This window comes from Motacilla alba, chromosome 4 (genome assembly GCF_015832195.1).
Source record: "Motacilla alba alba isolate MOTALB_02 chromosome 4, Motacilla_alba_V1.0_pri, whole genome shotgun sequence".
Classification (NCBI taxonomy): Eukaryota; Metazoa; Chordata; class Aves; order Passeriformes; family Motacillidae; genus Motacilla; species Motacilla alba.
Window position 1 is genome coordinate 51,474,232 of NC_052019.1, and position 13,093 is coordinate 51,487,324.

Below are 13,093 nucleotides of genomic sequence, written 5' to 3' on the forward strand. Positions count from 1 at the left end.
ATTCTTTTGCATTAATGGAGGGTTAAATACACATTACTTTTTCCTACTCCTGGAAAATATATGTTTGCTTCAGCTATAAGCATTTGTGAAATGAAGTAATTTTCATCAGATGACAGTCTTGATTGAAAACAAAGCAGCTCTAAGGAGCAAAAGACAAGCATTAAAAACTTTAATTCTGAAGATAACCTATAATTCACTGAGAGTGTCCACCTTAAAACAAGTAATTCCAAGTTGAGCTAAGTGTTTTATCCTATTAATTTCAAGGATGATGAACTACATTCTTGAAGCAGCACCCACTGAGTATTCTCTTAAAGGTGACAAGAAATCCCTAATGGGATTTCCCAAATCACATAGAAGCATTACTGCCTGAGAGGTCAATGAAGCATTAAGTCCATTCTTAAATAATACACAGTTCCTTCTGACATTATTCAAAATGTCATTTTTGAGGCACTTCAAAGTTTCCAAGCACTTCAGATCTCTGAAGAGAGTTACAAAGCTAATTTGCTCAGCGGAAGCATTTGAGGATAAAAACTCACAACCTGCCAGCCAGTTCAGCAGATCCATGTTCACCGGGAGGCTTTCACAGCTACTCAAGCAGATGAAACAGTCATATAACCATAGTAAAGGTATTTCAAAAGTGGCCCAACCAGTCATACTGAAAACTGTAAAGTGTTCTGCCAATAACAAGTTCAGGAAAACAAAAGAGATCTAACCCCTTGGCCTGGTTGACTGTGAGAAGTTCAAGAGGAAAAGAGCAACCCAAAATGAAGGAAAAATATTTAGTGGACCCAAATTAAGTTTTATGTGATACATAAAACTGACCAACATGCAAATCCAATTTTTTTTTCCAATGTAGATATTAAAAACCCACCCCACAATTTCTGCTAGTCAAAATTTTCCAGGACAAACAAACAAAAAAAAAATCTCTACTGCAAAAATGACTGAAGTTCTGTGTCATTCTTTGCTCTTATGCCCATTTTGAAGCACAGAATACAGAAGCCTCTGTGGTTAGGCATTTGCCTAACAGCATCAACAGAAAACAGGAGTTGCTGTTCTCAGCTTTTTTTTAATTATTATTAATTTTTGACTGATCTTTTTCAAGTTTCCATTGTCATAACAAGATATGAAAGGAAATTAACAACACAGTTTGAAAGTGGAAAATATTTCTCCTGTTCTTTGCTGTCAAGACAACTATATTTTCTGCAGGAGATGGGGAAAATATAACCTCTTTTCCAGATGAATAGAAATGAATAAAATGCATGCAACTATATAATTTAAAGAGCATAAAAAAGATTGGTCTCTCTCTGATGAAAGCAATCAGTCAAAATAGGCAGTTCCCAATGCACTGAAAATATTTTTCAGTAAGAACATTCTTATCAGTTATGACAGGACTGGATATTCTGAGCAAAAGAGAGACGAGCTCATCCCTGCCAAAACTGTGAAGAGAAATACTACAGAGCACCAAGGTCCCAAAGGGAATTTCTGCTTGACATCAATGCTTCCCTGCAGGGTTCCATTGCATTCTCCCTGTCTTCCATCCTGCATGTTCCCTTTCTCTCCACACTGTTCCCAATGCAGAAGCATGCCCCTGATCACTCCAGAGTGCTGCAGTTATTCAGAGGCTTGAAAGACTCTTTTTTTTCCAAATCATCTATAGCCCTGTAAATCACAGTTAAGGGCCATCCAACCTGCGAGCTGGAAACTGGATAAACCTGTATTTAAATATTTGAGTTGAATTTTCACAGAGCACTTATCCTTATTGTTCTAGACCAGGGAATCTGGACACCCATTAGTATTACAGCCTAAAATAACTCCTCTTTTTTACAACCCATTAAACACACTGGAGCTCAGCAGACATGGCTGATTGTTCTGGTAAAAAGAAATAGGTGGGATCACCTATATAGTGCACTGTGCTTGCTTTGGGTTTGTGGGTATTAGTTTGGAGTTTGACTTCTGGGTCATTTTGGTCCTATACCTCATCCTGGCTCCTCTGGATTCTGGATGGATGTTTTGCTCCACAGGTGAATAATTCATGTGGAATGGGTTGAGTTGTAGCAACTCTGCTCTGCATTTATCAGAAGGATGACTTGAACCTTTGTCTTCTGTGTTCCTGAGGCAGCATCTGCCAAGCCACCAAATCCATCTCTGGCTTCTTTACTTTGCACTTATTACAAGTAATGAAATATTCATCCAAAGAGCCCAGAATCAGGGCAGACAGCTGGACAAACCAGCACAAAAATTAGATTTCACTCCCCCCATCTGAATCGGAGAGTCCAAAAGCTGATAAATTCTCCAAATGGTGCTCTACTGATTGCTTTGATTCAGTCTGACTCTTTCTGCATCCTCAGATTATTAAAAGAAAATGCTCCATTCAAAAGAAGAAAAAAAAAATTTAAGACCTTTAATTTTTTTAAATTCAAAAATACATTTATGGACGGATACTTAAATTTCTTTTTCTGTTATAGTCAAATATGCATTTGGTTTGGCTTTGAATCTAAGCAGAAGTACACTTCCAAGTAAAACACAGTTCTCTATTAACTGCAGTTTCATTGTGATGGCAATCAAATCCCCAACACTTTGCAGCCAAATTAAATTTCACTAAGATTTGACAAAAGATTTGCAGAAGATACCAGAAAGTAGAGCATCAGTCACTGTGTCTTAATTGTATTCCTGCATAGCACTAAATGAAGGGAAGAAATGCTACCCTTCATCAGGCTTACAAGAAAAATTTAAGTTCTGTGCTGAACCAGAACAGCCAGTCTTGGTTCACCAACATATTTAATTACCTCTTTACCTTTAGTATTAAGTAGCTTATTTCATTTCTAGAAGGGTGATTAAGTATTTAAAGTTGCTTTAGAAAGACTATCATGGTAGTACTGTGCCAGGTCTACCTTCTCCATCAATACTAGAGGCAAAGCAGTCAGACACAGGAACTTTTATTTCAACTCACTTGAAAACACACCATCAATAGTGTCTTTCTAAATCACAAGGATATCTTTCAGTCACAACATAAATTGCATGTCAACCTTTAGAAACATCTGCACAGGTCACAGCTTAAAGTACCAGAAGGTGATACAAATATATTTTTAAAGCCACATTACACAGCTCTACCCTGATTGTGCTCAAAAAGAGACCTGGTGAACCCATCATTTACCTCAAGCAGCTTACCAAGAAGCTAACTGAGAAGGAAATACTTTATATGCTCTTGGTTATTAAATGGGGTTAGCTAGTAAATGTTGGCAGAGCTGTATAACTGCTCTTTTTGCCTAATGGCACAAGAGGGAATATGAGATAATGGATGCAGAAAATACATTTTAACTTTATAAGAATAGACATCAACTTCCTTAAGATCAAAATATATGCTTGGAACATTGCTCCATGATCCAAGTGTAAGAAAAAGAATACAGTATATTAGAAAGAAATACCACTACTGGGATCAACAAATGTTTTCAGATGAAGTGGAAATAGGAATTACTTTAAGAGAATGAAAAAATGCAAACCAGCTTTCCCATCTCTGAACAAATAGCACAACTACAGAGTGTTAATCCTTAATAGTCTGTGAAATGAAAACCTGCATGCATTGACTCTGCAGGGAAGGTCCTGCCAGTTGCACTGGCAGAAGGAGAGAGGAACAATGTAGAACCTGTTAGACAGGTTTCAATCCCTTTCACGTGAGATGCTTGACACCACAGATCTCCCTTGGATCAAAAGAGATAACATCTTTTCCTTAAGACAATCAAATCAAAATGATTTAGGACTGAACCCAACAATCCTAATGGACAAATGCAGATGGCTCAAAGCTTCCTGGGTTACCCTGGTGCCCCACCAAGGCTATCTGTTTTCCTGCATGCTCACAACTCTATCCTTCCTCCAAGGCATCTCTAGCTGTCCTGAATGCAAAGGAAACCTTGACACGGACACCTTGGTGCAGACAGGAATTGTTGCAAGAGCCTGGTTCATCATCTTGCTCCCTCACTGGGAGGAAATAACCTAAAACATCTTCAGAAGAGAAGAGAAACATACAGGAGGTGGGTGTATGCTAATATGGATAGGGAGGTAGAGGAAAACACATCACGATCTTCAAATGCCCACCCGTGGTAAGAAAACCAGTGTGGGAACAGAAAGAAAGTCCTCTAAACTTCAAATGTCGAACAGTGCCTTTGAAGATGAGCCCATTCTGAATTACAAGGAGCACTGTAAGAAACATGAAAACCACTTTATTTCTGCGGTGCTGTTTTCTACACCACTCAGATGTAAGACAGTACTCAGAGCTATCAACTTCCTTTTGTTCGTTTGTTTGTTGGATGGTTATTCACAGGAATGGCAGCTTTTATTTCAGCAGTATAGATAAAAGTATTGCACTGAAATTTGAATGTCAAAGAATACATACTCAAATGTCAAATACCAACAGACAAATGCCAACAGAGAAATGTCAGAAATACACCCATGTCTCCCACTGAATATAACTACATCTGCACAAATGCAAGCCACAGCATGATATGTAAAAGAGAGAGTTTTTCTTCGGTTCCTTTGGGGTTGTAATAGCACTGGTATCAATAAAACCAGTACCTGGCAGCAATCTGAGTGTATTACTCCAAGTTCTTGGCTCTGGCAAAAAGTGTGAGCTAACTGATCCGTGCTCTGCAAGGTGATGGATAACATTTACAGTCACGAGGGTACAAAATTGCTGTTTCTGGCAAATCCCACTCCGGGATTTGCTAACCGTCACTAGGTGACGGAGCCCAGCACAATGACCTTTCACATGGATTCTCCCACTGCTTTTCAGATGATAGTAACCCCTAAAAGCCGAAGGAGAGGACTTGAAGATAGTTCTTCCTAGATACATGGCCTAATTTGACCAAATAAACCAAACATAAACATGTATTCTAGGTGTATCCTAAACGATTTGCTTTTCTTGAGTGCTGGGAATAATCACCTATGAATATAAGTGAACTTTGCAGTAGTATAAATGACTCCAGAAGCCAAGCAGAACAGATTTCAAGCAGAAATTCTCTCTTCAATTCAATTTTCTCTTGAGAAATTCAAGTGTGTTTTAAAATCTTACTTGCTTTATTCAAATCAATTGAGTGTTCCTCAGGAAAACAAAGTAGCAATTCTTGACACAATTCACTTGATGGGAATCTCTGGTCCCAATGACTTCAATGGGCCTTTTGTAATGATTTTACCCTTCATTATCTCCTATAAAAGTACTTGAAAATATGTTGATTAGGGAAGATGCATTAGCTTAGAAATTTTAGTCAGTCTGCTAATTGCAGCTGCTTCTACTAGAGTTGAGAAATAAAAATGCTTAGGTAGTTCTGCAGTCAGATCACTAAATACATGAACATCTGAAGTGTACTTTAATTAGCATAGTTAATAAAAATATATCTGACTCCTGTAATTATTGTGATTTGCTTCCAACACTAGTAGCTCATATGCTATAAAGTAAATCCTAATCCAAGATAAAAGATGTGAATTTTTGTCAAATAGTAAAATCCCTGAAAAATTTTCTTCTGTCTCTGAAGTGATTGTTTTAAAAAACCTACCTTGTTTTTTTAACTCTGTGACATTGACTAGAAATACCATATTAATTTTAAATTATTTTCTTATTCAATTTATTGCAAACATTTGAAATAATTGGAATTTTTAAAAATAAACTTCTGAGAACAATTATCACAGTCTCACAATATATAGAGAATTTTCTTTCTAAAAATTTTTTTCTGTATATCTCTTTTTAAAGGTTTCTCTGGATTACTGAGCGTTGTTTAGGAAAAAAAATTGAAACAGTTTTAATCTGTTCTGCTCTGGACCCTTTCTTTTTAACCAGCTGCAGTGCATCACACAACTCTACAGAGAGGCATTTACTATCTTTTTCAACAGGAAAATTTTCTTATAATATCTAAATTTAATTATAAATGCTCGTCTTGGGAAATGTAAAAAACCCCACACACTTTTAGTATCTTAAGTTTAAACTTTGTTTTTCTCCTCAAGAGGACTGTATGATGCTGAGTTTCATCATCTAGTTATATTCTGAGCAAAGCTCTATTCTCTTTGACCAACTTCAAATCCATTTCCCTCTGAAGACAGTGAAAGTCTCTTTGTTCTTGAGCTATCATAAAGAGTAAACAAGGAAGGTTCAACAGGTTCAAAAAGCCTGTTTGTGTTACTGTTTTACACAAGTGAGATGTGCCCACAGTCATTAACATCTATTTTAAAATCAAACTCTACCATAGCTTAAATTAATAGTACAATTCTAAAACACACCATCAAAAAAGAGTTAGAATAGCCAGGAAGTTTTTTGTACTTCCATATTTCCAAGATCTGTGAGTCTCCCTTTTCTATCTTTTGGGAATGAAAGAACACAACTTAGTGCTTCACTCAGGCATTCACCCAGACAAGCCTGAAGTCAAAAAAAACCCAGTCAATGTCAACCAAATAAATTAAATGAAGACACACAGATTTGTCTTAGGAAGGCAGCTCTAAAGAATAAATAGCTCCTCAGTGCATAGCATGGAAAATAAATCAAAATATGTTGAAACAATCAGAATTTAAATGAAAGGGAATAAGGACTTATCCAACATTCTGGTCTCCACAGACTGTCCGTAAGTTACCTCCAAACATCAACTAGATGCAGTTCTGTCTAGCTGCTCAAGCTTCTGTCAGGACCTCTACTCAAGGTGACATAACTACAGGCCTGTGTGTACATTAGGTATTGACAAGAGATAAAAGAGCGCAAACAGAATAACAATTCCGATGAATAGTGGAGGAGAAACTCCAGTTTTTAGTCACTTTAGACTTATTATTTTTCTCTTCCCTCTTTCAGAGCACTTATCTGTTGCTCCAGAAGGTATGCAGACAAATTATGCACTTCATCATGAAGTGACACTGACACATGGACCCAGTTTACATATATTAAAAAAACTCTCTCCTTTCAATCACTTCATGTTCCTCCTATACAAAACCCAGTATGACGCGATACACTAAATGAGGAGATCTTGGTATTTTTCAGGAAGTCTGTCTTTGAAGGAGAGTTTCTCCTGGAAAAGACTATTGGTATTTTGTTTACCTGTGAAGTGCTATATGATTTTTGCCATACCAGATGAGCAGTTGTTCAAAGTTAAGGACATTCGTTGCAAATAGAGACACGCTTCCACCATTTGTTACACAGGACTTAAATTTCGCTTTAAACTGGCAAAACTCAAATACCAAGAAAGAGTGACTCTGCTGGACATATATGCCATTCCCTGTAACAATCTAAGTCCTTTGGACTGTGTCTGGCAGCTGAATACATAACATTAACTTCTTTTGTAAAACTTAAGTTCTATTAAAACATGATGTATTTATTTCATGAAGAGGCTGTAGAAATTTTATCTATTCTACAAAAGAATATATTTTTCCATAGCTATCAATTTTCATCATATAGCAGGTGGAGCATCCCACTTTGACGAAGTATCAAGGACCAGTCTGAGTGCTCTAAACATTATTCAATGTAAGATTTGCCATATTTGGATGGGGGTTGTAAGGGTCAAAAAACAACAGCTTTCGCTAGTCTTTTGGGACAGTCCATCAGCAGCTTAACACATTCTGCATTACAAATGGTATCTTGATCAACACAACCTGCTCCAAGACCTATCTGAAATAATGAAATAGATGAGTATCTGCAAGTTCAAAGCTTTTCTCCTATGTCTTACTCCTTTAACAATACAAAACACCATGTTATCTGCCATCAAATGCTTCTCTATTAACACGGAACACAACAAAGGTTTTGAAAAAATCAGCAAACTCTTGCTTGAATATAGGTAGCCTTACCTTGCGGATGCCTCTGCCAAGATCTTCTCCATAGTTTGTCCCCAAAATTTCAAAATGCACATTGGGATTTCCCCCATTTTCTGCAAACTCCAGTTCCCCAGTCAAGCCATTTACTCCACCCTATTTGAAAAAACAAAAAGGAAAATTGAAAACTTCTAAGTGGGTTATTGTAACAACCTTTTGTTTCTTGAAGGCCTCCATGCACTAGCTATGTAGAATAGATAGGTAACTACCAGAAATAGGATAGTTTTCCAAAGACCATGATTCCCTAAAAAATTCTGAAGCTTAAATTATTCCTGCATCACAATGAAGTTCTTCACAGAAGAATTAAACTCAGCAATGCTAAGCAGAGTCAATACAAACAATAGTCTTACTCTTAGCGTATTTGCACTCCCATTTTTGTTCTTTCACCCATCAGCAAGTATGTATTGACACTCTCACTCCAACAACTTTTAAAAAAAAGTATTTTTTTGCAAAGAAGTGTAATGAAACCAAAGCTAAACACAAACACATAGAAGAAATTGCACAAAAATTAGTTATGTTTGTTGATCTTTTCTTTTTCCCCTCAAATGTTTCTCCCCCATGGAAGACTTCCACGTGAGGGCAGGCTTAGGTTTAGACCAAGTTATGTGCTTTTTGAGCTCAACATATATGATCTGCACAAATGAAGAAGGGACTAATTCAAAGTCTAGCTGAATGCAGTGATTCTTCTTTTTCCTCCCAATTATCCTCTACTAAGAATACATGGCATGGGCAACAATGCAGCATCTCTTCAAGCTTATTTTAATGTTTTTATAGTTTTGCTGGAAGGGGTTAAAATAGTAGAGATGAAACACTGGAGTGAATAATCCCCACAAAGAATTAGAGTTGAAAGGGCCATACTCATACATGCCACAGCCATACTCAAAATCCATTCCAGAGTTAATTCAATATGACATATATTTCATCTTTGTATAAGAACTGTGATGACCTGAACTATAAAATCAACAGAGCCATGTGAAATGCTGATAATGAAAACCTTTACCCTTCAAAAATTTCTTCAGTTTACAGACTGAAGAAAAAAATTGATGCTTAGACCTCTCCCTCAAAAAAAAAAACAACAAAAAAACACCACCAAAAAACAAAACTAAAACCAAAAAAAAACAGACCTGTAAAAACATTTTAAGAACTTAAAAAACCCAAACTCTGCCTCTGGTGTAAAACCCCATGAAATGCATAGTTTTTCCCTAAAACATAAGGCAAGAACTTTGCAGTTGTGCTTGCTGTTTCACTTAGGAACTTTTTTATTTAAACTGGAGAAACTTGCAATATAAACTACGTAGCTAAGCACATGAGCCTTGATGAATCATGATATTAAAAGCTCTATTCTTACATTTTCAGTCTGGACAAAATCCTGGAAGGAAGACAAAATTTGCATCTACATTGCAGATTGCTGTGAAATAACAGAATGTTCTCCTACTTTTATAAAACATTATTGTGATTATAACAAAAATAACGAAATTAGTTATTGAGATGATTCTTTGAGAATTTACTAGACTACTAGAAACTAGTACTATGGGGGAATAATACATTAATAATATTCATTAAAATAATAATACAAATATTATAATAATAGAACTATTTAATGAGTGCCATTTACAGTTAAAACCAATAAAATACTTTGTGTATATACATATTTAATGCTTTTTAAAAATATTTTCAATAATATTTTCTTTCTATAGTATTTACTTTCTTATTCTGTACTGGAACAAAAATAAATTAAAAAAGAAGAAAAGAAAAAAGCCAATAGCCTGATTAAGGGTACATATAAACGGATATTTGCAGGAAGACTCTGGCAATTTCAAATCAGATATTGTGGTTAGCAAGACACTCTGATGACTTTTTATCTTGACTAGGATTCTGCAATAACCAGACCATTGTGGTTCTCAGATTGGGGTTAGCACACCTCTGGCTGGTTCAGAGTAAAGACAGCCAACTTGTGTTTACCCACAAAATCACTTGAAGATATCCTTTGGTAAACAACTGAGTTACATAAATAGAAACCTTTTACTCTAATTTAAATTTGACTTCATCCTACTCATGGACCAGAAGCAGAAACCTGCCCCATATATCTTTTCTCTCTATTTTTTTGAATCCCTAAGGCACAGTTTCACATAACATGACATGGAGAAACGCCTGCAAAGTGTCACAGATCTGTAAGAGTTGGAATGCCCAGCTGATTGCTCAAAACCTCCATCTGGACACCTTACCAGATACTGATTTTGTTGTATTATACTTAATATTTCCTATATTGCTTCCTAAAACTTTCCCTCCCACTGGGTATTAAACCTGTGGGTCCGAGGTAATTAAAACCTGAAAATTAATTAAACACTTATAGATGACCTGAGCAGCACCATGATTTTAAGTGAGCCACAAGCAGGACCTGGAAGAAGGAAGGGGAAACTCTGGAACAAAGTGGTAAAAGAAAAGAAATATTCAACAAAAAACATAATGATCTCTTCACACAGATGCTTCGTACAGCAGAAAATAGAAATGAAGAATACAGGATTCTCAATCTGGAAAATTTAAGTGACTTTCTTTTCCAGACCGAGAGCACTCCCAATACTTTAAAGAACATGGACATAAAATGTAAATGATTTTTTGAGACTTGAGAAAGCAATTTAAAATTTTAACCAGCTTTTAAATTTATTTTTATAACCTTTGTCCTTATTTGAGTAAATATAATTAAAAATAATTCAAATAATCATTTAACCTCAATTATACTTGAAGTAATCAATCAATCAATCAATTTATTTAGAAAACACAGTATTCTTTGGAAATATATGCCCCCTCACATACAGCACAGGTTAACAGATTTACCTAAGATGTTTTGGAATTTGATCTCTATCCAGAAACTTCATATGAGTTTGTTAAACTTGATTTTTAAACGACTGCAATTGTCAGGGCAAGATAAAAACTCTTAGTCCATCAGCTTTATTTGTCTGGAATCCAGTCTTAACCACAACAACATGATTTCTCATTTATCTATTTTGGCAATCTATCATTCTTTGAAAATTTCTCATTAAGGACTGTCTTAATCAGAGCTTCCTCTCCTAGAGTGTGTACATATGAAAATAGTGTAATAAGAGCTCCCATCAGAATGGGAATGTTGCCAGCTTGGGAAGGGAAGAGGCAGAAAGACAAAACAGCAAAGAAGCACCCATATAATAGCAAAAATACTAAATTTATAGCAAATTTCTTGGAGGTCTTCGTTTCTCCTCCCTGTTTGGGACTGATATTGCTGAACCTGCAGGCCATGCAATCCTGTTATTGCTCTCCACTGCTCCTCATTCTCCCTCACAGCCTTTCCACAAGGCTTACACAGCTCTGGGTGCTTCTTAGGGCTGACAGAGGGGAGCAGGATATTATTGTATTTGGGTTGGCCCCAGATGATGGAAGGAACGATAAATCTGACTCCATGTTCTCAGAAGGCTGATTTATTATTTTATGATACTATGTTATATTAAAGAATGCTATACTAAACTATACTAAAGCATACAGAAAGGATACTTACAGAAGGCTAAAAAGATAATAAGGGAAACTCATGACTCTTTCCAGAGCCCTAACACAGCTTGACCCTGATTGGCCAACAAGTCAAAACAATTCACATGAAACCAATGAAACAACCACCTGTCGGATAAACAATCTCCAGACACATTCCAAAGGAGCAAAACCCAGGAGAAGCAAACCAGATAATTATTGTTTTCCTTTTTCTCTGAGGCTTCTCAGTTTCCCAGGAGAAGAATCCTGGGCAAAGAGATTTTTCAGAAAATATGAATGTGACAGGATATCACCTAGGAAGATTTTCAGGACACTGCCCCAGTTTTAGTGGGTAGATTTTCATGGTGTGGATCTGTATGAAACACTTGATTTACGACATGTGTTTTATCCCTCTGCTAGTGCATAGTGAAAAGGGATCACAGAGGAAATGACCATCTGTATGACAGCTACTGATGCAGTAACTTCCTGATGAGATTCTCCCAAATGATTTTAGTGTTAATCATGATAACGGCCAAGAGTAAAAGAAATTTTTCATTCCATTTAACTCACAGAAACAATGCTATTTGGGGAAGCATGAAGACATACTTGTTATCTACCTTCTCAAATTCTTCTGAGGTTCAGCTGCAACCATGTAATTTCCTGACACACATAAAACCAAAGAGTGAAATGTCAGTTGCTAGGCCAAAAATGTTTTACTTACTATTCTGATCACTGCTCTGGGCTTTGCAGAGCTGTTATAAAGCTTGGCAATATAATTAAAGCCTACTTGAGTCCCATCTAGACTGGCAAGATAAACTACAGTTTATATATGCTTAGGCACTACTATACTGTAAGTCCCTGAAGAAAGCACTATTTACCTAGCAGTCAGGACCTCACTTGGCAATGTCAGCTTGCCAATCATCAGCTATAAAATACTGTACTTGCTCTCAACTTCTGTTCAAACTTCCTCTTATTTTTTCTTCAGGTACCAGCTATTTTGCAATTAAGGAGGAAAAATAGGCTATATCCAGCTATGGGCAGGAAAAAATGCTATAATCAGTAAATACACATTTCACATGTTATTCTTGAAAAAGTCTGATCCTGAGAACACTGTTGAGTTTTCAACTAGCACAGGCAATCCAATCTACTACCTAAAAAACAATTTGGCATCTTTTTTGCATGTCACCACTGAGTGTCACGGACATTTCTGAGACCAGAACTAGTTGACAATCCCACCTATGATTCATGAAAGAGCTCATTTTCCAGAAAGGGACAGGCGCTGTGTTGCTGCTAGCACTGAAAATTTGCTGTTGGTGAGCTAAACAAATGTGACTGGGAAGAGCCCTGAGACAAGGTATATACAGAAACTTGATGCCATCTTGCTGAGTTGATCCTCCCTATAATCCTACTTGCATTTATTCCCAGGCTACTCAGGAAGATGAATTTTTCCCAAAATAGAATTATTTTCTAGTGATACTTGTTCCTCCAACTGTGAAATGGCTTTACTGAGAAATAAACAAGTGAGCATGTGTCTAGGGATAGTTACTATCACAAAAGTGAATTTAAACTAATTGATGGAGCTGGCCAAATTCATTAGAAGGATTGTATTTCCTGATGAATTTAACTGTTTATTCAGTTCCAGAATGGGCAGGAACAGATATTAGATTTAAATAATTGTGGTGGGCTTAAAATGTTTTCTTTAGGCTTTGTCCAATCAGCTGAATTCACAAAGAAACAACCGCTTTTGTAGCTGTTTGTAGAAATA

At 36.4% G+C, this 13,093-nt stretch overlaps 1 protein-coding gene across 4 annotated transcripts in view; it reads right to left on the bottom strand.

The window, feature by feature from the left end:
• The window catches only part of GRID2 (glutamate ionotropic receptor delta type subunit 2), a 678,754-nt gene that overhangs the window by 187,361 nt on the left and 478,300 nt on the right, over window positions 1-13,093 (bottom strand). For all 4 annotated transcript variants that reach the window (XR_005256716.1, XM_038134923.1, XM_038134925.1 and 1 more), the window contains exon 8: window positions 7,810-7,929. Coding sequence is in view for 3 of the 4 variants with exons in the window: in XM_038134923.1 (XP_037990851.1) it covers window positions 7,810-7,929 (120 nt within the window). In the remaining variant the exon portion in view is untranslated. The remainder of the gene's footprint in view (window positions 1-7,809; window positions 7,930-13,093) is intronic.